This window comes from Lissotriton helveticus, chromosome 7 (genome assembly GCF_964261635.1).
Source record: "Lissotriton helveticus chromosome 7, aLisHel1.1, whole genome shotgun sequence".
NCBI lineage: Eukaryota > Metazoa > Chordata > Amphibia > Caudata > Salamandridae > Lissotriton > Lissotriton helveticus.
This window is the reverse complement of record NC_136068.1, coordinates 1069556155-1069580349: the sequence shown is the minus strand read 5'-3', so window position 1 is coordinate 1069580349 and position 24195 is coordinate 1069556155. Positions and strand designations below refer to the sequence as shown.

Sequence of the window (24195 nt, the reverse complement as noted above, 5' to 3'; positions counted from 1 at the left end):
ATAAAGTCTCACTGCAACCTATAACCCTGGGTCAATGCAGGCTTTATCAAAAGAGGTCCCCACCAAAAACATGAAAGATTTCAAAGACTGACCTTCTGCATCAAGAATACCTCACACACACATCCAATGTATCAAGAAAGACTTCCTTCAAATAAAAGGAATGGATCACAGGGAGTCTGGGACAGAAAACTCCCACAACCCGTTTGATCAGTTCCTGTGTAGGGAACTAAGCCCTGCAAAATATGTGGGGCACTGTTTTTATAAGGACAAGTGTGGGAATGCGGAGGTAGGAAATTGGGGAATCCATGCATATTCTGAAAGTTTGTCACTGAAATGTGAGGTGCATGCATGATTTAAGGCAAGGTTTGCTGGGCACAGTAGGCAAGTAAAAGTAGTGTGAGCCATACAAGGCACAAAATCATACACTCCTCCATGAGTCCAGTTATCAGAACTGGTCTGGGTTTGCTTTGTTTCCCAAGGTGGAGACAGGCCAAGAGCACAATTAATGTAGCTATTCAGCATGGCAATTTAGACAAAATTGGGATTTGCCTCCTCCCTGCTGGCCCACATGCAACAACTATGCCCAGAATAATCAAAACTACTTCTCATTTGTGATGGGGATGCTTTAGTCCCCAGTGAATCAGAACTGAGGCTTTAGGTTGGTACCTGATGTCAGGATGGGCTAAACCCCCACCCATTACTTCATAAAAATATTCCTGCCTGTCAATGGGCTTTGTGCCCCTGAGACGGGTCAAAGGAAGTCGGAATGCTGACAACCTACCTAACATGGAAAGGTGATACTAGCTTCAGCAGAAAAGCAGCTTGAGTTTTCAACACTAGCTTGTCTAGGGTAGAATGTCTTATACACTTACTGTACTAAGAAGGTACAGCTCACTTGCATGACAAGCTGAAGTGACCACCATGAAAGCCTTTTTTCTGGTCGCGAATAGCCATTGAACAGCTGTGCGTTGGTTCAAATATGGTACACAGAAAAAAAATAATAATCAAATTAAAATTTACACTGTGTAATGACAAATGGCTTCAGTGGAAACATGTTATGAACCTTTATGAGGTCTCAACCAGATATAAATAAAGAAGGCTGATCCAGCAACCTAAAAAGAAAATACCCCAAAAATAGGCCAAGAGAGCTGGCAAAAAGTAATTAACAGTGCCTAGCGCGAGTCCTCGCTGGGCCTACGTAAAAATACTTCTGACAGCTTAACCTTTACTCAGATAACGCACCAAGCCACAAACCTGTCTCAGCACCAGGAGTATAATGAATTCGTACATGGACACCTGCCTGACAGAATCACATCAATAACTTCAGGAGGAAGATCAAAGGAGACTAGCAGCAATCACTCAATCTCACGAGTGGAGATGCAGGACCTTCCCCTGTTTCTGCCACAATAGATTCTCCCGATGTTGCAGCTTGATCGGAGGACAGATTATCATGCCAATGAGTTCTTGGTACCAGACCCTCCTGGCTCAATCAAAAGTAATTGGGAAATCAACTTCAGAACTTGAGCAAAGGGGGAAGGATGAGCAAAGGGGGAAGGATGAGCAAGGGGGGAAGGATGAGCAAGGGGGGAAGGATGAGCAAGGGGGGAAGGATGAGCAAGGGGGGGAAGGATGAGCAAGGGGGGGAAGGATGAGCAAGGGGGGGAAGGATGAGCAAGGGGGGGAAGGATGAGCAAGGGGGGGAAGGATGAGCAAGGGGGGGAAGGATGAGCAAGGGGGGGAAGGATGAGCAAGGGGGGGAAGGATGAGCAAGGGGGGGAAGGATGAGCAAGGGGGGGAAGGATGAGCAAGGGGGGAAGGATGAGCAAGGGGGGAAGGATGAGCAAGGGGGGAAGGATGAGCAAGGGGGGAAGGATGAGCAAGGGGGGAAGGATGAGCAAGGGGGGAAGGATGAGCAAGGGGGGAAGGATGAGCAAGGGGGGAAGGATGAGCAAGGGGGGGGAAGGATGAGCAAGGGGGGGAAGGATGAGCAAGGGGGGGAAGGATGAGCAAGGGGGGGAAGGATGAGCAAGGGGGGGAAGGATGAGCAAGGGGGGAAAGGATGAGCAAGGGGGGGAAGGATGAGCAAGGGGGGAAGGATGAGCAAGGGGGGAAGGATGAGCAAGGGGGGAAGGATGAGCAAGGGGGGAAGGATGAGCAAGGGGGGAAGGATGAGCAAGGGGGGAAGGATGAGCAAGGGGGGAAGGATGAGCAAGGGGGGAAGGATGAGCAAGGGGGGGAAGGATGAGCAAGGGGGGAAGGATGAGCAAGGGGGGAAGGATGAGCAAAGGGGGAAGGATGAGCAAAGGGGGAAGGATGAGCAAAGGCATAAAGGAGGCCAGAGCTCCACTCAAACAAAACAAGTCTGCAAGAGAAAGCCTTCTCGAGAACTCTAGTATGCAAAACTGGCAGTGGCGAATCAATCGGGCAAGGGTTCTCCCTAAAAGGCTGCAGCTACCTCTAGGTGTAACAGCAATTTGTCTACCGCTAAGCATCAGTAACTCAGATTGGCTGCCTTACTATTTGGAGCACCCTCCCTGGGGGTGGTTCACGACGAAAGAAATGCCCTAGCAAATCAGCCGCTTCCAGGGGTGAAGAGCCCCCTTGAACAGTACAAAAGACCCTTCTCCACCCTGCTTGTTGCAGTTCCAGTTGTGAGTGATGTTCTCTGCGAGTACCTTTACTTGCCTTCCCTTGATGGATGGTAGAATGCGTTTCAAAGCCAAACGAATCACCAACAAACTGAATGTGCCATTTGCTATATTGGAAAAGCAGGAGGCCAAGAGCCCCAACAGCCTCAACGTATTCCTTACTGAGATCTAGGAAAGAGGCTGAAACATTAGAATCATAGCCCGAATGTCCTAGGCTCTCCACTCCAAGTATGAAATAATAATACTGCCCAGTATCCGAGATAGCTCTGATGAAAGGGAGCATCTGGAAAGGAGTCAAGTGTGACATTGCGATCTTCCTAACATCTTTGGGGTTCCCCATCACCTTGCCAGACATCTGATGGTAGTCGACAACTGCCTGGGACGAGCCCACCTTCAACAGCTAGTCTACAAGGTTTGGAAACACTTGTACACCACACATCCAACAATGCTCTGTGACCACCGCCACCCCTTTCATAAAGACCAATGGGGCATTGGTGGGGCCAAACGGTGACACCACAAACTGGAAATACTCTTTGCACAATGAACAGCAGGTAACTTCAGCAGGCCTGTAGAGAAAAAAAATATGGAAATAGGCATCGTGCAGGTGCATTTGCATCTCAAACTGGTCTTTTGGCAGGAACATGTTGAGAGGGCATAGATCTAAAATACAACCAATGCCTCTGTCCTCCTTCAGCACAAGGAAGTAGTGGTAGTAACACCCAGTTCCTACTTCCGAGGTCAGAACTCACTCTTTGGCTCCTTTGGCCAGAAAAGCCTGCACTTCCTGCTGCAAAAATGCCAGAGTTGCTGCAAATATTTATTGCCCCTTGCGGGCTGTACAAGGACTCTGCCTGTTTGTTGTGCGTCACCAGTCTTGTGACCTTTAGTTATAGGGGAGTTTAGGTTTCAAAGACAGGCAACATTCATAAGATATCAAGCCTGTGTCAAAAAGGCTTTGAAACGTGAGATCGGTCCTCTAAAAAATGGCTGTGGACAAAAAGGGCCCTTCATAGCATTTTTTACTGGTGCCCTTCACTGAATCAATAGACTGAAGTGCAACTGCGTTCTAACGCTCCAAATGGATACAAACGCTACAGATTGTTATTGATTAAAGATGAAATGTGTGGTCTTTAAATCTACAGTTTAGGTTTACTTTATTGTGAAAATGGGCGGTTTAAAGTAACATTTAACAGCACTTTGAGTATGAGAAATAAGTTATTAGTAAAATTTTTACAAAAGCAGTGCGGACTATCAAAGTGTGAAGTGTTTGTTGCCTGTGGTGAGGGCTTTGAACATCAGATTATGACTGTACGGCATTTGCATGCATTCCTATGACTTGTAGGTAGAGACAGGGTGCTAGGATGGAAGGAATTGACACAGGGCTGCCCTTGGAAAATCAATGAGGGCCTCGTAGAGGAGGAGCTGCCAATTTCTGCTACAGGAAGACTGAACGACAGCCAGGTGTAAAATATCACACTTCACTGTGGGTGCTCCAGAATAGAGCTATCCCCAGTGCTACCTGCCCAAAGAAACATAACTATACACAAATTTACATAAAAAGACCGTTCTAATTTATCCCACTGTGATCAGATGAAAATAGCATACAACATTCCTTTCAGACTGGCATGCCCAATAAGACAGACATGCAGTCCTACGTTTTCGGCAATGTCCCCTTGCCATTCACTTTACGCACACTACACGGTGTTCTAATCGAGATCAAGCTGAGCAGCTTGCTCCATTACTCGAGAGTATGTGAAATATGAATGGTACTCAGGGCCAAGTATTAATTGGTGTATAGCATTTTCTTGTGGACTGTTATCTTGCCTCCTTTAGAATTTCCATGGTTTGTAGAGGCAGATTGATGTGTCTAAATTCTATTTATTCAGGCGCCAAGCTGCTAAAGGTAGTGTTGCTGGCTCTGGGTGAAAGATCTGACCCTGGTGCATTGTTAGCAGGTCCTTTTCTGCTTTTCTGCTCTGATCCTGAACATCTCCCCTTTGAATAGTTCTAGGAGAGTGGAATACCATGTCTGACCTGGCCATAGTGGAGCAATAAGAATTATATTTGTTCCTGCATCTTTTGCTTTTTGTAACACTCTTTGCAGCAGGGGTATCGGTGGAAAGGCGTAAGCAAATTATCTGTGACCAGTTGAGAGAGAGAGAGTGCATTTCCCTTTGCTAGGTGGTGTGGAAACCTCAAGGCAAAGGATTGGCATTTTGTTATGCACTGTTGCAAACAGATACTGTACTTTTTTGATCTTCAATTCCCATTCGTGGAAGCAGTTCTGTCTGCTCAGCTGGTCCGCTGTGATGTTGTCTACTCCTGGTAGATTGACAGTTTGTAAGTTGATTTTGTGAATTATTGCCCATTGCCAGATTTCCTGTGCAAGTTTGCTCAAGGGGAAGGATGTTGTCCCTCCTTGCTTGTTCATTTAACAATTTTGTTCTGGCTTCAGTAATTTTCTTGTTTTGATGGGTTTGCAGGTGTTACATAAATGAGCTCTATGCAATACCCATACATCAAATGTAATATCCAATTGTCTGTTATCCTTTCCCATTCTCTTTGGAAGAAAAATATCCACCCCCCCCCCACAGGTCTTTAGTGTGGGTCTTAGTTTGAGGATAAGTCAGTTTGATCCATTTACTCTCCCTCTAGAGGATTGGCCTCTCCCTCTAGAGGATTGACCTCTCCCTCTAGAGGATTGACCTCTCCCTCAACTCACTCTCCGTAGTGATGTGATAGCTACTAAGAAGGCAGTCTTTAGTGTGAGCATGTGCAGTGTAACTTTGTGCATGGGCTCGAATGGTGCCTTCATCAATTGGGTCAGCACTACATTGAGGTTCCATGCTGGTGCTGACATTCTGTTTGGGGGTGCGATTCTCTTTGCCCGTTCTAGAAATGTCTTTAAGACTTAGGAGGTAAAGAAACTTTTCCCCGTTTCTCCTCTGGCGTAAGCCACAATCGCCGCGAAGTGTACCCTTGGGGACGTGGAGCTTAGTTTGCAGTAGATGTGTTAAGTATTTTAGTACTGTTGACTCCCTTGTGATCTTGTGAGCCAGGCTGAGGCTCACTGGTTCTGGGTGTAGTACCCTTCCGTTCTGCATGGTTAACAGGTCCCTTCTCTTTGGGAATTTGTGTACTGGTGCCTGCGCCATCTCCACAATTTGCGAGAACCATGACTGTCAGGCCCACTGAGGTGCTATTAGTATCAGTGACATGTTGCTGATCCTGCACTTGCTGAGTACCCTGTGTATCAGTGGGATCAGGGGAAAAGCGTATGCAAATGTCTTTGACCAACTTATCTATAGGGCATTCCCTTGGGACCGGTGGTCTGGTTGTGAAGTGTTGGCATTATGCATTTTGGTATGTTGCAAATAGGTCTATCTGTGGTGTACCCCACTTCCGGAATACCTTATTTAATTTCTGTTGGTTGATCTCCCACTCGTGTGATGCTGACGTCTGTCTGCTGAGTGAGTCTGCCTCCTCGTTGTCCTTCCCTGGGAGATGTATTGCTAGTAGGTCTATCTTTAGCGGGATGGCCCATGTCCATATCTCCTGCACTACTGACTGTGTTCCTCCCTACTTGTTGATGAAGAACATGCTTGTGGTGTTGTCTGTCTGGATCTACACCCTGTTTACGTACAGCTGCTTCTGAAAAGCTTTCAGGGCTAGGAACACGGTTTTTAGTTCCAGGTAATTGATGTGCTTGACCGCATCCTGTTGCGACCACAGCCCTCTCACCTTGAGCTTGTGCATATGCACGCCCCACCCAGCTGGGATACATCCGTTGTGATGGTCCCTGTTGGAGTTGGTTGTGTGAATGGTTTCCCCTGTGATATGTTTTGTTTGTTCCAACACGCTATTTCCTGATGCAATGTGTGTGTTTCAACCACTAGATCTTCCAAACTCCCGGTTGCCTGTGACCATTGCTGTTGTATCCATTCCTGGAATGGCCTCATGTGTAGTTGAATATTTTGGACTAGGTGAATGCAAGACGCCTTCATTCCCATTAGCTTGCTCACCGTTCTCACAGTCAGAACTTGCCCCTTGCGGTAATGATGCGTTTCCTTCAGTATCCCCAAAGTTCTCTTCCTGCTGGGGAACACTTTGGCCTGTATAGTGTATATCTGCCCGTAAGAATATCTTGATTTGCTCTGGCTCTATTGACAATTTCTCCCAATAAATCGAGAAACCCAGCACTGTCAGTGTTCGTATGACCTGCTGGATGTGTAGTTTGCATTGACCGTACGAACTTGCCTTTATGAGCCAGCCGTCGAGATGGGGGTATACACGTATCCCTTGCCTTCATAGGTGTGCTGCAACAGCTGCTAGACATTTTGTAAACACCCTTGGTGCGGACTTCAGTCCGAATGCCAGTACTGTGAACTGGTAGTGGCTTTGGTTGATCACAAACCTTAGTAGGTCGCTTGTGTTTGTGGTTGATGGGGATGTGTAAGTATGCGTCCTTTAAATCTACTGTAGCCATGAAGTCTCCTTGCTGTATTTGTGGTATTACCTCTTGTAAGGAGGTCATCTTGAAATTTTGATTCTTACAAATTTGTTCAGGAACCTTAGATATAGGACAGGCCTTTGTGTTTCGTCCACCTTTGGCACCAGAAAGTAGGTTGAGTAAACCCCCTTGTTCCTTTGGTTTTGCGGTACCACTTCTATTGCCTCCTTGCTGAGCAGTTCTTGCGCCTCTAGCTGCAAGAGCGAGAGCTCCTTTTGAGTGTGCCTTTCTTCTTGGTCCTCTGTTTGGAGATGGTCTTTCTAATTCTTTACAGTATCCATATTGTAAGAGGTTTAGTATCCATTTGTTCGATGTGACCTTCCTCCATTCCTGGATGAAGTCTCATTCTTCCCCCTACCGGTGTTGAGTGTTCGTGGTACAGTTTGTTGTTGAATGTTTGGCTGCATTTTTTCTTTTTGTCTTTCAGCCCACCCTGTAGTGAATGAGCCACTTTAGTGGTCTGATGATCTGTGATGACCCTCTATCACCACCATTGTGTACTGATTTTAGTGTGCTATGTTACGTTAGCCTTAATATAGGATGTTCTTGCATTACAATAATCTTGCCAAAGAATAGAAGGTATGGGATGTAGAGGTGCAGAGTTGTTGATGATGGTGCACACATGTGCTCCATAGTGGATACTGAGGGATTAAGTGCATAGTGTTATTTGAGTTAGGTGAATTATGACTTTAGCCTATTGGCTTTGACGTGGTCTAATATTATTCTGCTTTCCAAGTAGTAGAGGCCTATGCTTGAGCAACTCCATATTCTAAACTGCAGCCATCTTCTGAGCCTCTGTAGGTGAGAGGTTATATTTCAGATTACATGTGTTGTCCACCTGTAGTGAACCAGACAGGACCGGTTCTTATAGGGTGGAATGTGCGCTCTTCGTGCCGAGGCAGAGCAAAACGCTTGGCCAGCTGCTTGTTGTGCTCTTGGTACGAGGTGGTACAGGAATCCAGTGAGAACTGTGGGCGGAGTTAGCTAGAAACTTCGATGGAGAGCTGCATTATATATTAGAGAAAGGGGGTCCGAGAGAGGCAGAGATTATGAGATTCTGAGATGCTGGAGAGATGCTGAGATGCTGGTCTGGTGTTTTGGCGGTCTGATGATACATCACGGTGCAGACGTGCAGTCATGTTTGTGCAACAGAGAGTCCTGACCCAACCAGAGAGAGGGAAAGAGAGACAGACCCTTCTTCAGATGACAAGGCGCCTAAGATTATGGTGAGGTGTTCCATGTATATCTAACTTTATCTAACTATGCTTTTATTTTCAGGCTCTATGTATATGTATGTGTTGGTGATTGCTACTAATGTTTACTGTGATGTTTAGTTATTTCTTTCTTTTGTCATCCTATTATCATGTAATAAAGAAACCCTAGAGCATATCATTTGTTTGCATTCCTTGTGAGGGAAGGTCGGGACCCTTTTTTACCAAGTACTTACAGAGGAATGGGCGATTCCCCTCTAATGGGTAATTGTTGATACGGGAGGGAAATCGGCTCCCATCAGGGATGTTTAAATTACATTGCTAGGAGGAGCATGTGCTGTGTACCCTCTTAGATTAGGAGGTGTTGTGAATTTCTGCGTACCATCTCGGATGGGGAGGTGTTGTGACTTGTTATTTGCGAGCTCCTCGGCAATGGTCTTATATGTTGCCAGTGTTTATTCCTTTCTTGGGTAAGTATTGTGAAATGTGGTGTCTTTCTTTAACCTGAGAAAGGATGTGGTAAGTAATGACCTGGTGACTGACAGAAGCACCAAAAAATACAGAGAAGTAGGTCATTACACACCCAGAGGTGTTGCTAGGGTGGGGGCCTGATGCATGGCCGAGTCACTTGGTTGAGGGCGGTTGCCTTCCCCCCGTGTTTGTCCTCTGCCGTTTCCACGCCCTCGAAAGGACTGTCCCCGGGGTTAGTATTGACAGTTTTGCTGCTGGCTTTGGTTGTTCCCTTGGTAGCCTTGCTGGAACGTTTGGTGCGATCAGCACATTACCTCCCCTTCCACCACCTGGCCTCCTTGTGGGTGTGCCTCATCTCATCCCCCTGAACTACAGCGCTTCCATGGACCTTGCTGTTTCGTTGTCCTTCTTAAGCGGTGTCAACTTGTCGTCCACTGGTGGCCAAACAGGTGCTCCCCATTAAAGGGTGTATTTAAGATGTTACTTTGTACCTCTGGCTTGAATCCCGAAATTCTCAGCCATTCGTTTCTTCTCTCAGTCACTCCTATCCTCATTAGCCTGCTAGATGTTTCTGCAGCAAACAGTGCCGAATTTAGGCATGTGTTCGCCAAGTTCTTTCCTTCCTCTGCCAGGTGAGCAGCTCTTTGTTGGCATTCATCTGGTAGGTGCTTCAGGAGCTGCCCCACTTCATCCCAGTGTTGGTATGCGTGCCTGTTGAGCAGGGCGTTGGAATTCGCAATGCGCCACTGTATAGCTGCATTTCTCTCCACCTTTCTCCCTGTGAGATCCATCCTCCTACTCTCCTTGTTTGGAGGTGGTCCGGCATTTGTGGGAACATTTGCCCTTTTCCTAGCTGTTGCTGCAATTATGGAGTCGGCTGGCACTGACCCCTGGATGTATGCAGGGTCCTTTGAAGAATGTTTGTAGTTCTCGGTTCTAGGTGTCACAGCTTTGCATAATGCTGGTTCCTTAAAGGCCTCTCTTCCCTGGTCCAGCACACTAGGGAGCATGGGCAGGAATTGGTTCCTGGTCTGTTGAGGCAGTAGGGTTTACAGGAAGAAACATGCCTTGGGCTTCTCCTCCATTTTCACTCAAGTCTGTGCAGCCTTCTGCACGACCATATTGTAGATCCCTATGCCGTCTGGCGGCGAACGCCTCGAACTGTATCTACGCCGTCTTCCGGCGATTCGGCGTATAGATCTTGCCATTCCACGTCTTGTGCCTCCAAGGACGTAGAGTCCCGGTAGGATTGCAGATCTTCGTCGCCGTCTTCCTCAAAACAGTCCTCTTCTCCCAGTTCCTCAACTGGTTCGGGCATTTTCGGCAGTTCCGCGTCTTCGTCGCCCCAGTCAACCTCGAGTTTCGGCGGGATGGTGTATCGACTCATCTTCTCGTCAAAGTCCTTCTTCCGCAGTAGGATGCTCGCCATTTCGGCCTCGAGCCTCCTCTTCTTCCTCTCCATCTCGGTGGCATGTTCGGCATCAAGGGCTGGAGCGCTTCTCTTCGAGGACATCGTCGGTCCGCTGAGGTGTCCTTTTCAAGGGCAACCGACATCTTGGAGGGTCTACGCCGATTGGAGTCCCTTTCGAAAGATCCGCTCGGCTGACTGTCCCTGGAGGCGGTTGCTTTCGGCGAAAGTTTTGCCGGTGAAGCTCCCTACGAGGACTTGGCTTCACTTCTACGAGTGTCGCTTGGGGCTTTTGCTTCACTCTTTCGGGTATTGCTTGGATGTTTAGGGGTGGACTCACACCCCCCCCCCCCCCCCCCTTACCTCCTTCGGCGTCTTCATGTGGACCTAGACGACCGTGCAGTCTTCCGGTCCTTTGGCAAGGTTGTCCTCTTCTCCACTGGAGAGGCCCAAATCTCAGAGCGATGGAGCTGGCCTTACCCCTGCATGTTGTAGTTTGCCCTTCTCTGCCTCTCCCTTACTCGGAGGGTCTTGGGTGTAAACGCAGAGCAGGCGTTGCAGTCCTCTCTTCTGTGGTCGAGCAGCAGGCGGAGGTTGTAGACTGGATGCTGATCCTTCTGGGCGTACTTGTGGTGGCAATTAGTGCAAAACTTTAAGTGTTTGTCCATCCCCGCGCTCAGGGAGCCCATTGCGAGCGCATTCCCCGAAAGTCGAGGTTTCGTCCGTTAAACTTCTCCCTCGTCGTTCCGGGTACCTGACCTGTAGTCCGGTGTAGTTGAAAAACTGGATTCTTTGTCGAATATCTTCTATTTGGCTTGAATTCCTCTTCCAAACTCTGGAACTCCTCGGCAACGATCCAGACTCAACGGCGGAACAAAGAATCTGAAGATGGCGACTAAAGGTGGGAGCTTCCGCCGGAAGCGCATAGACGTCACGAAGGACACCAAATGGTGGGATGTCGACGCCCACCTGGGCCACGAAAAAACAAAAAAAACAAAATGAGAAAAAAAATACTCAATTACGGACCCAACCACTAGATGGCAGAATAATGCACAGCATAGTGAATGCAGAAAGATTGATGCTGCAAAACTAGTTCTATTGCATGCTTTTGAAGCAGTGAGAGAATTTCCTGTTTTAAGAGCGTGAGATGTTCTGCGGACATTGGTCGCTGTTTGGGTGGTATGGTGGGTGGGGTTGCTGTAAGTTCCAGGCAGTAACCATACTGGATCATTTGTCTTACCCACTTGTCTGTAGTGATGGAAGGGGTGTGGGAGGAGTGAGTGTTGCTGTTACCTCAGCTTCTACCTTTGGGGATATTTTAGAGGAGGATATCGGGGGAGTGGTGTGGCTCACTGGTTAGAGGCGGCAGACCCGGGAGCAGAGGACGGCCCGGGACCAGGGTTCAATTCCCGACGCGGCAGGGTCTTGGACCAGGGTCAACGGACTCGATAATTCTCGCCTCGGTGCCAACTCTAACTAGGGATCACACTCGGCAACTCTGAGCATTAGCTTGCCTCATCTCCACAACGGCCCCCCACATACGCCGGGGATGCCTGGTTTCACCTTGGAGATACCCAGTAGGGACCATCTCACAGGGAAAGCCAGGACGGGTTACCCAGTGGTCTACAGCGCAGAGATACTCCTTCGGGAGTCTATTCTAGCGCTTTAGAAACAATCAATCAATCAAATAACAGTTGGGGGATATTTGTGTGGTGTTTTTACAGGAAGAGGAAGAAGTATCTTCTCAGATGTTTTTGGATGCTCCTTGTTGGACAGGCCCCATGAAGGGCTCGCTCCCTCCCCGCATGACAGGGCCCTGGTACCGGCCTTCCAGGTACTACCCGCAGAAGCAACCCCCAACCCGTCCCCCATGGGACGTCTGCTCCTGGGAATCCCGGTGTCCCTGGCCTGGGCCACCGTCAGCACCCTTGCCCGGACCAGCCGCCATCTTAGACACTGCGCCACGAGGCCGCGTGGCCTCAGCTCGACCCCAACCCCGGGCCTGGCCAGGTCCCGACATCCCGGCACCACCATCCACCCAGGAGGTGAACGGACCACTTGGCAGGTCAATGGGAGTAAGAAGTGTCGATGGCTCTCTCCCGCCAGGTGCCGATCACCCCCAGCCTCCTCGGGCGCTGGCTCCACCCCCCTGCTGGGTGTCTGGACTCCCTCATCCCGGACCTCCCGACCTCCAAGAGCGAGGGTCCGGACATCAAAGAGTGCCAGACCTATAACTGAGGCAGCCCCAGAACAGGAAGGCAGTTGTATCCTGGAGTCGAGAGACACCGCGACGAACTCATCCTTGACGGACTGCCGGCGCTGCCGCAGCCCTGCCTTGTGAACTATTGTCCTGCCTGCTGGCGCTGCCGCGGCCTTCTGCAACCTTCATCCTCGTGGGACCTGCTGGCGCTGCCGCGGCCCGTTGTAACCTTCATCCTCGTGGGACCTGCTGGCGCTGCCGCGGCCCGTTGTAACCTTCATCCTCGTTGGGACCTGCTGGCGCTGCCGCGGCCCGTTGCCACCTACGACCTCTTCGGGACCTGCTGGCGCTGTCGCGGTCTGACCCGTCCGAACACCGAGCTCGAGGATTGTGAGCTATCACCGTTCCACCGCCGTACCTACGGGTACCAAGACTGTCCCGCTACCCCCTTCCCTAATAGAGACTAGAATTGAGAGGATCATCGTGTCCAGATCTCATTGTATCGTACTACCTTACTTCAAGAACTGCCTATAAAAGGTGTTAATCTGATCTTCGTGTGGTGTCCATCTGTGGGGGAGGAAGTTACTTGTCTGTACGATCGCTGGGGACGGCCCTCACCGGAGGCCTCTCCCCTTGTGCTCGGCCGACCCTCCAGGTCGCCGTCTAACATTGGTGGCCAGCGGCGCGATCCGAACCAACGCGTACCGTACAGATAGTAACTCACCCTACGACTAAACCACAATGACGACCAAAGAGAGCGGATCGGCAGAAAAGTTCCAGATGGAAAAACTGGAGGAATACAGCCACCGAGAGCTAAAACAATTTTGCATGGACTTAGGCATTGCTACCACCGGGCTAAGCACAAAAGAAGACTTCAAAAACACCCTAGAGGCCTGGACAGAGACGAATACCGCCACACCCCGGGACCTCGAAGCCCCGGAAGTCAACACCACCCTGACGGAAGAACGGAGAACAGGTCCCTCCCGAGAAGAGATCCAGGAGCGGGAAAAAAATAGACTACACGAGCTAGACTTGGCACGGCTCAAATTAGACGGAGAATTGAAGCTGGCGGAACAGAAAATAAACTTAGAACACTTACGGCTCAGAGAAGAGCGAGAGGAAAAACAGAGACAGAGGGATCTCGAAGAAAAAAGACTGGCATACGAACACGAGTGCAAACTAGCAGAGATAGAAATACGCAAACTGAACACAAACCTAGGGGTGCCCGAGCCACCGCGCTCCCTGGGTACTACCGAACAGAAGGTCCACATCCCCAAGGATGTGGTCCGAGAAAACCACCGGAACGACGACATACAGCAGTGGTTCAAGGCCTACGAGATCGCCATGACGGCCCACCGGATCGCTCGAAGTGACTGGGGAGCTGGGCTATGGGGAAGATTCGTCAATGAGGGCCGTAATGCCCTGCTGCAGCTTCCGGACCATCAAATGACGTCCTATGACCACATGAAGGCCGCCCTCCTCAGCCGATATGGGCTTACGCCCGAAATGTACCGCCAGAGGTTCCGCAACTGCACCCGGATCCCAGGTACAACTTGGTTGGAGTACGTAAACTATTTCAGCCGAGCCTTCGAGGGGTGGATCAAGGGTAACAACGTAACCACCTACGAACAACTCTTCAATCTCATTGTGCGGGAGCACCTCTCCAACAACTGTTTCGTCGAGCTCAGGCAGCACCTCCTCGACAGTAAATTGACTGAACCACGACAGCTCGCCACCGAGGCGGACCGGTGGGAGAGCACCCGAGTGGCCCGGAGTGGGCCGAATGAGCAGAACAGATCCAACCAAGGTCATCATCGTCCCCGAGGAGGAGGAGGAGGACCGGGCCGGGGCAGAGACGCTGTCCCGGTCACTCCCGCTAACACCACTCCGCCCCCAGCCGGCCGGGGAAACCCCCCGATGCGACCGGGGTTCCGAGCCAACGTTACGTGTCACTGATGCCAGCGAGTCGGCCACTACGCCAGTGACCCGACCTGCCCGAAGAACCCGGCTCCCGGGCCCCGCCAGGTGGCGGCCGCCGTCCTAGGAGAAGAACAAGTCTCCGAAGACACTGAAGCATACGAGTCGGAACAGTTCGAGTGGGAACCTGCCGCCATGACCCTGGCCTGCCTAGGGGGAAGAGACATGGTCCCGCGGACTCCCCTGCCAGCCAACACTCGGAAGTACAGCCAATGGGTGAGCATAAATGGGCGCAAGGCCGAAGCCCTGCGTGACACCGGGGCCAGTGTGACGGCCGTCCGCTGTCACCTGGTGACCCCAGAACAAATCCTGCCAAACGTTCTTTGCCCCGTCCGATCGGCAGACAATTCGGAGAGCCTGTGTCGGATGGCCTGCGTCCCCTTCGAATGGGGAGGAGTGTCCGGCATGCTAAAAGTAACTGTCCGCGACGATGCCCCCGTGGACTGCCTCCTGGGGAACGATCTCGAGAGCTCCCCGTGGGCAGCTGTTGAAAGAAGAGAGCATCTGGGGATGTTGGGCCTCCCGGACTGGGCGTGCGTGACCACCCGGTCCATGGCCACCCGCACCATCCCTAGACCGGAAGAACCCGAATGGTCAGCACCTCCTCCCCCGATCGCTCCCGAAGACGACTCCATCCATACCGACCACACGGAACCAACCCCAGAGGGGTCCGCACAGCCCCCCGAACTTCCCGACCTGGCTCAGTGGCGTCAAGAAGGGGGGCCCACCCAAGAACAATTCCGGCAGGGGCAAAAGACCTGTCCCTCCCTCGAGGGACTGCGACAGCAAGCGCTCGCCCAGGGCCAAGGAGACACCACCGGGGCCCACTGGGTTTATTGGGACAATGATCTCTTGTACAGCGAGCAGAAAATCGCAGAGCTGGGGGCCGGTCGAGTGCTGGTGGTGCCCCTCCACTTCAGAGACTTCCTGTTGAACTTGGCCCATGATGTCCCCCTGGCTGGGCACCTGGGGCAAGACAAAACCTACCACCGCCTGGTGACTCACTTTTTTTGGCCCAAAATGAGGAATGACGTCTCCAACCACTGCCGGTCCTGCCCGACCTGCCAGGCCAGCGGGAAGAGCGGCCGCAAACTCAAGGCACCCCTACAACCATTCCCCGTGGTGACCACCCCGTTCGAAAGGGTGGGAATAGACATTGTGGGGCCCCTGGACCCCCGAACAGCACAAGGGCATCGCTTCATCCTGGTCCTGGTGGACCACGCCACCCGCTATCCTGAAGCGGTCCCCCTTCGTACTATAACAGCCCCAGTAGTGGGTCGAGCCTTAATGGGGATCTTTTCTCGAGTGGGCTTCCCCCGGGAAGTCGTCAGCGACAGGGGTACGAACTTTATTTCAAAGTATATGAAATCCCTCTGGCAGCAGTGCGGGGTCACTTACCGATTCACAACCCCCTATCACCCCCAGGGAAACGGACTGGTCGAGCGGTTCAACCGCACTCTCAAGGGGATGATCATGGGGCTAGAAGAACCCCTACGCCGCCAGTGGGACGTGCTACTACCGTGCCTCCTCTTCGCCTACCGAGAAGTCCCCCAGAAGTCCCTCGGCTTCAGCCCCTTCGAACTCCTGTACGGACACCCCGTTCGCGGGCCTCTCAGCCTAGTGAAGGAGGAATGGGAAATGGCCCCCCTAAAAGCTCCTCCAGACGTCTACAAGTACCTCCTGACCCTCCGCAATCAGACCCGGAAATTCAGGGAGATCGCCAAAGCCAATCTTGAGGCCAGTCAAGAGGACATGAAGAAGTGGTACGATCAACATGCCTCCTCCATCGAGTTTGAACCGGGTCAGCAGGTATGGGTGATGTCCCCCATCGAACCGTGTGCCTTGCAGGACAAATGGACAGGGCCCTTCAAGGTGATCGAGCGCAAGAGTCCCGTCACCTATCTCATCGACCTAGAGTCCCCCCGGAACCCCCTCCGGGTTCTCCACGCCAACAGACTCAAACCCCACTTCGTGCGCTCAGAGCTCAGCCTGCTGATGGCTACCGACAGTGGCGCAGAAGGAGACTCCGAGCCCCTCCCTGACCTACTGAGGACCCGTGAAAGAGATGGTTCGGTGGACGGGGTCCGACTCTCCGAGGCCCTGACCCCAGAGCAGCGTCAAGATTGTCGGGCCCTCCTGCTGCCGTTCGCAAACCTGTTCTCCCTCGCACCCGGAGTCACCTCCTGGTGCCTGCACGACCTGGACACTGGGGACAGTCCTCCTGTCCGACACCGGGCGTACCGAGTACCGGATCGGGTACGTACATGCATCCAAGAAGAAGTCTCCAAGATGCTCGCCCTCGGGGTCATCGAACCTTCGAACAGTCCCTGGGCCAGCCCGGTCGTCCTGGTCCCCAAGGCCGCGGCCCCGGGCACCACACCTGAGCTCCGATTCTGCATCGACTATCGGGGTCTGAACGCAGTCACCCGAACCGACGCTCACCCTATCCCCCGAGCAGATGAACTAGTCGACCGCATGGGGGCAGCCCGCTACCTAAGCATCTTCGACCTAACAGCGGGCTACTGGCAGATCGGCCTCACCCCCAGGGCCCAAGAACGTTCCGCTTTCTCCACCCCGGATGGGCACTACCATTTCAGAGTGATGCCATTCGGCATGAAGAACGCTCCAGCCACTTTTCAAAGACTGGTGAACCAGGTATTGGCGGGCCTCGAGGAATTCAGCGCCGCCTACCTGGACGACATCGCGGTATACAGCCGCCACTGGACAGACCACCTCCACCACCTCCGAGAGGTCCTGCAGGCCCTCCAACAGGCCGGCCTCACCATGAAGGCCAGCAAGTGCCAAATCGGCCAGGGGTCCGTGACCTACCTCGGACACCAAGTGGGGAGAGGTCTGGTGGCCCCCCTCCAACTCAAGGTAGCTGCCATTCAGTCCTGGCAACCCCCCGAAACACAAACTGAGGTCCGAGCCTTCCTGGGGCTCACCGGACACTACCGGCGGTTCGTGAAGGACTATGGCAGCATTGTGGGGCCCCTCACGGAACTCACGGCTAAGAACCACCCAAAAAGAGTCAACTGGACTCCCGACTGTCAAGCGGCCTTCGAGAAGCTGAAGGCCGCCATGTGCACCGCTCCTGTGCTCCAGGCCCCCGACTACAGCCGCAAGTTCATCGTTCAGACCGATGCCTCCGACCATGGTATTGGGGCCGTCCTCTCCCAACTGAACCCCGAAGGAGTCGACCAACCAGTGGCCTTCATCAGCAGACGCCTACTGCCCCGAGAACAGCGCTGGAGCACCATTGAGCGAGAGGCCTTCGCAGTAGTATGGGCCCTCAAGAAGCTCCGGCCTTACCTCTTCGGAACCCACTTCCGGGTACAAACAGATCATCGGCCCCTGCAATGGCTCATGCAAATGCGGGGGGAGAACCCCAAACTATTGCGATGGTCCATCTCCCTGCAGGGGATGGACTTCACTGTAGAGCATCGCCCTGGTCAAGACCACGCCAACGCGGACGGCCTGTCCCGCTTTTTCCGCCTCGACGAGGAAAGTCCCCAAGAGGATGGGTGACTCTCCCCGCCTTCAGCTGGGGGGGACGCATGTTGGACAGGCCCCATGAAGGGCTCGCTTCCTCCCCGCATGACAGGGCCCTGGTACCGGCCTTCCAGGTACTACCCGCAGAAGCAACCCCCAACCCGTCCCCCATGGGACGTCTGCTCCTGGGAATCCCGGTGTCCCTGGCCTGGGCCACTGTCAGCACCCTTGCCCGGACCAGCCGCCATCTTAGACACTGCGCCACGAGGCCGCGTGGCCTCAGCTCGACCCCAACCCCGGGCCTGGCCAGGTCCCGACATCCCGGCACCACCATCCACCCAGGAGGTGAACGGACCACTTGGCAGGTCAATGGGAGTAAGAAGTGTCGATGGCTCTCTCCCGCCAGGTGCCGATCACCCCCAGCCTCCTCGGGCGCTGGCTCCACCCCCCTGCTGGGTGTCTGGACTCCCTCATCCCGGACCTCCCGACCTCCAAGAGCGAGGGTCCGGACATCAAAGAGTGCCAGACCTATAACTGAGGCAGCCCCAGAACAGGAAGGCAGTTGTATCCTGGAGTCGAGAGACACCGCGACGAACTCATCCTTGACGGACTGCCAGCGCTGCCGCAGCCCTGCCTTGTGAACTATTGTCCTGCCTGCTGGCGCTGCCGCGGCCTTCTGCAACCTTCATCCTCGTGGGACCTGCTGGCGCTGCCGCGGCCCGTTGTAACCTTCATCCTCGTGGGACCTGCTGGCGCTGCCGCGGCCCGTTGTAACCCTTCATCCTCGTGGGACCTGCTGGCGCTGCCGCGGCCCGTTGTAACCTTCATCCTCGTTGGGACCTGCTGGCGCTGCCGCGGCCCGTTGCCACCTACGACCTCTTCGGGACCTGCTGGCGCTGCCGCGGTCTGACCCGTCCGAACACCGAGCTCGAGGATTGTGAGCTATCACCGTTCCACCGCCGTACCTACGGGTACCAAGACTGTCCCGCTACCCCCTTCCCTAATAGAGACTAGAATTGAGAGGATCATCGTGTCCTGATCTCATTGTACCGTACTACCTTACTTCAAGAACTGCCTATTAATCTGATCTTCGTGTGGTGTCCATCTGTGGGGGAGGAAGTTACTTGTCTGTACGATCGCTGGGGACGGCCCTCACCGGAGGCCTCTCCCCTTGTGCTCGGCCGACCCTCCAGGTCGCCGTCTAACACTCCTCTACAGAAGGAGCATCGGAAGGAACCAAGGTAGGAAGGAGACTATAATTCCCCCATGGATTTAGTAGTCTGTCTTTTTTCATCTTTTCTACAGTGGTGTCTACAGCCGGTTCAAAAATGTATTCTTGATTGAACGGCTGATTGAGGATAGTGGTTTGTAACTCCTATTTGAAGCCAGAGATGCGTAACCAAGCATGTCATCTGAGTAACACGCTAGTGTTAATGGACCTAGAGGCGGTGCCTGCTGCATCAAGGACACACTTGATTGATGCATTGGTTACCCTCTTGAATCAATCATTGGCCTTGGTCTTATATTGATCAGGTAAGTGTTGCAATAGGGTTTATAGTTGGTCATGGGGGCCTATCGTACCGAGCAAGTAATGCCTGTGTGTGGGCTATTCGCCAGTGATTAGCTGCTTGGGCAGCAACTAGCTTGCCGGAAGCATCTAACAATTTAGACTCTTTGTCTGGCGGTGGCACATCACCAGAGGTCTGAGAGTTGGCACGTTTTCTAGCGTTAGTTACCACTAGGGAGTCTAAGGGTAGTTGCCCTTTAATGTAGGTGGGATCATTGGGAGCAGGTTTATATTTTTTGTCGATTCTCGGATTGAGAATCCTTGCCGTAACAGGGTCCTTGAATATGTATGGGGTAAGTTTAATGACACCTTTTAACATTGGCAGGGTTTGTACAGTCTTTAGTGACTGTTCAAAGGTGTCCGCTAGAAAATCCTCCTCTGTGAGGTTGGAAAGCATCTATACACCATGGTACACAGCGGCCCTATTTACAAGTTGACTAAAACCAATATTGTACTCTGGGGATCTACTGGGTCATCATAATCGTCCTGTTGTACGTCTGTGTTATCAGGATCATTAAAAAGGGTCATTGTTGCCCCCATCCCCTAAATCATCCTCAACCTGTGGTAGTGGTGAGTTTGGTGGAAGTATAGGAGAATGTGGAGGAGAGACAGGCTTAGGAGGAAGAACAGGAGAAGAGGGTTGTATGGGTGAAGTAGCACAGTCTTTTTTCTTTACATGCACTGCAGGAATGCCTGGGGTGTCAAATGTCCTCTTCTTTGGAACAGTAGCCACATGTCCTGTTTTTTAGTCTATGTGGAGAGTTTTTTGCTTAGGATCAATAGGATCCGGTCAAAAAAGTTGTTCCTCTTTGGTAAACTCTTTCGGCGCAGATTTCTTCGGGTCCAAGCGAGGTTTGGATTTTAGCTCCGAAGCCTTGGAAGGTGGTTTTGTGTCCTTTAGCTTCGATGTGGTGGCAGGAATCTTTTTCGGTTCCGAATGTTTTGGTTTAGGATCCAAGGCATTTTGTTTCGGCGCAGAGGATTTCGGTGCATACGTCTTTTTGGGAGAAGGCTGCGCACCCGGCTTTGGTGCCGATGGTGCCCGTGGAACACCGATATGCATCTTGCTCGGTCCCGAGAAGCCTGAAGGCTTGTCCCTTATCTTCCGAGCTGGGCCCGTTTTTTCTGAAGCTTGATTTTGGTCGCGACTGGGGCAAACAGGCGAAGTCTTGACCAGGGCCTTCTTTCTTTGAGGTGGGGTTGGGGTAGGGGCCATTGTACTCACTTGTTGACCTGGAGTGATGTGGTGGTCCGAGTCGTCTGCTTCGGACACTATTTCCAGATCTTCAGAATTCTCCTCTGGGACATTGGGGCCTTCATCGAAGATGTCCACCGGTAGCAGAGCTGCTCGCTGTGCCATGATGTGTCGTCGGGCCCGGAGATCACAGATGGTCTTTTTTTTAACTAAAAGAGGCGCAGGCCTGGCAATTATTCTTGTCGTGCTCAGGCGAGAGAAACAGGTTACAGACCTTGTGGTGGTCACTGTGTGGGAATTTAGCTCCACACTGGGGGCATTTTTTAAATGGAGTCCTTTCCATGAGCCGAAGGCCCGAACGGCATAGATAGGTCCAGCGGCCCACGTCGAAGATCACGCGATCAAAAACAAAACCGTTGGGTTTAAGATAGTTTGCTCGTCTAAAAAGGTTTGGAGAATATGGTGCTGAACCAGAGCGTCATCAAGTTCGATCCGAACTCGATGGCGGAAAAAAAACAATCTGATGGAGTCGATGCCCATGCGCACTATCTTCCAAGGAAGGAGTCACCTATCTTGTGACTACAAAAGACTCTTCCAAGACAACAACAAGGTGCAAGCATCCGAGCACCACACCAGATGGCGATCTATGCACAGTGTACGACTGCAGCTCATATGCCTCGAACACCACTACTGCATTTGCATTTTACTAATTCTACATTGTAGCTTAAATTTTGTAATAAAAAGCCATGGTTTCTATTTTTAATCTCAAGCTTCGTTTAAGAGTCATTCCTATTTTTATTAATTATCTTTTAGGATACCATTGTGAATCTGGTCTCTAGGAACACACTGCCTCAGACTTCGAGGTTACCAAGTTCAAACCACCCAATATTTGGGTGCACCTCGGTCATACAGATTACCTAGGGCCCTATGTGCCCAAAGGACCGACAGACAAGACAGATTTTACTGATACTAGTTCTCTTTTAAATTCATTGGGCTGGGAGGACTTCTAATGGTGGAATGGAATGACTATTAAACAGATTGAGTAGAAGTAGATTCATGGTACTTGTTCAAGTGCCCATGTGAAGATATTAAATGAAAACAAATGATTTGCAAACATTCAATCTATATGGACAGTCAGTGTGTAAGGACATTAAAACACAAGTAAATCGGGTAGAGTCGTACAGAGCAGAATTGAGAATATCAAGATATGCGTGTGAATGCTCCACTAACTCCATCCCAACTACCACCAAGTATCCCCAAAAATGATGAGTAAAACTGAGCATATTGTAAGTTCCTGTGAAAACGTTTCCTGGTGGGGATATTTGTTCTAAAAGACATGCTTTAAGTGACACCATTTTGTACACAAACCCTACAGGCACATGACTAATTCCTACGTCCAGAACTAGATCAGCAAAATTAAATCCGTAAACCCCATTGTCACACTAGCCATGCTTTAAACCGAATGAGAACTTTGAAAATCAGCAATTTTTAAGTTACCTTTTCTGGAATGCAAGCAAAAGTCTGGGGTCCAGAATATTTTCTTCTGGTTCCCAGCTGTTGTGTCTGAAAAAGAAGGAAAAAGGAAACAAATCAGGTTAACGCCCAATTGAGACATGTAACAAAGCTGCTAAATCAGACAGAAAGGGTAAATTGCACTTTATAGCTCAAGCAGGCGTTAAGGTGGAATTTTAGATCCAGCATTTTCTAAAAAATCTTTGGGAGGCATTTGATACAGTGTAGGCTTTGCTCTAAAGACTCAATTACTTAACACTTTATTGCTGCAAGAGTATCTAACTAGCAGTGGAATAACCAATATGTCTCACCTGTGGGACCTTATAAGTGTTTAGCCATGCAGCACACTATCCTGGGTGCTCTGCAGCCAGGGATTGAAAAGGAATAAAATTACTACACACGAGGTCATGCAGTCTAGATTCAGAAATACATGCTTGCCTCAAGAAACCTTAATGGAGACATTCCAAGGCTTTTTAAAGCACAGAAAGAAAGTCAAGTGCCTTAATGCAAGTCAACAGAACTATAACATTCTGCGTGCAGAATGAATCACTGGAGTATTGAGCAGCCTATGAAAACAAGCACTTGCAATAAAACAGGTCTCGCATTTGCGAGAGTTTGAGCTATTGGCATTGTAAATGAAAATGCCTTTTATGTATGTGTTTTTCAAAACGGCTAAATAAAAGGCATTATCTTACAATGCCAATACCTTAAACTCTTGCAAATGCAAGACCTATTGCATTGCAGATGCCTGTTACTTTTTTCAGTACGTGTATATAAGTGCACGCACTTTACGAATGTCAGATGGGTGGATCTGTCCCAGTATTTACACAAAAAAAACATAAATAGCACGATTTTATTTCTTTTTACAGCGCTACTCATCCTCATGCAGAGTCTTCCAGTGAGGTCACTTCCTGTGATGCCAAGTGGGATGTCACGCGTTGTGACGTCATATGCTGTGTTGGCACGCGTTATGTCACTTGCATACTGCCTAACTTGGTCAGTTCCCCCACTTCTTTCTATAGGACTTGTGCCATGAAGAGGGGTGATGGATGGTGGGCTGTAGATGTGAATTTATGTGGTTAAGGCGCGAAGGCGCGCCTAAGGCAAGCCCGTCTGCGCCCGTCCGCGACCAGACGGGCCCAGGGCCCCGAGACCCTGCCCGTTTTCTACCATACTTTTCTGCCTCTCTTAGAAATCTTCAGCAGCCCCCCTGTGCTCTCCCTTCTACAACTTGGGACCGCTTGCTGTCCCTCGGCATCGCAGCCGAACTGCCTTCTCCTAGACTCATTCACGCACCTGTGTCGTCCCCAGCCCCGCCTGAAACCCGGATTCGCATATTGTACCTCAATACACGCTCTCTCCCCCAACACCACACTGATATCTTTCTTCTGCTAACCGCCGAAAACCCAGACATTCTGCTGCTCTCCGAGACTTGGTTATCTGACCTGTCTCTCCCAGATATTTTGGCTGCGTTACCCCCCAATTACTATCTGTTAAACGCCAATCGGCCTGACGGTCGCCGCGGCGGTGGGGTTGCAGCAATCATCCGCAAAGACCTACCCCTCATCAAGTCTTCATCACTGTGCCTCCCTGATGTCGAAAATCTTGTAATCAGCTTGCCCACCGAAGCCGGTGCCCTAACTCTCATTATCCTTTATCGCCCGCCTACCCCCATGCCTCTGTTTCCTGCCGCTTTTTGCGAGCAGCTTTCTGCTTTAATGACCTCCTCAGTCCGCATCGCCATATATGGCGACTTCAACTATTGGTTTAATCATGCTGACGCCGGTCCCCATGCCACCGAATTGTTTGAGGCACTTTCTAGCCTCAACTTGTTTCGCAGCATGTCACTTCCCCCACTCATATTGGGGGCAACATTCTAGACCATATCTGGACACAGGGGGTGTCGCTCTCCAACTTGACCATCTCCCCTTGTGTCTGGTCCGATCACTTACTGATCGCGTCATCCATTCTTATAAAGGGCCTGGTCAGGCCCCCCTCCCGGCA

General features: G+C 51.2%; 1 protein-coding gene across 1 annotated transcript in view; it reads right to left on the bottom strand.

Annotated features, from left to right (window-relative positions):
* The window catches only part of CBX2 (chromobox 2), a 157723-nt gene that overhangs the window by 73764 nt on the left and 59764 nt on the right, over nt 1-24195 (bottom strand). The window contains exon 3 of the mRNA XM_078654021.1: nt 22177-22242. Within this exon, the coding sequence (XP_078510147.1) occupies nt 22177-22242 (66 nt within the window). The remainder of the gene's footprint in view (nt 1-22176; nt 22243-24195) is intronic.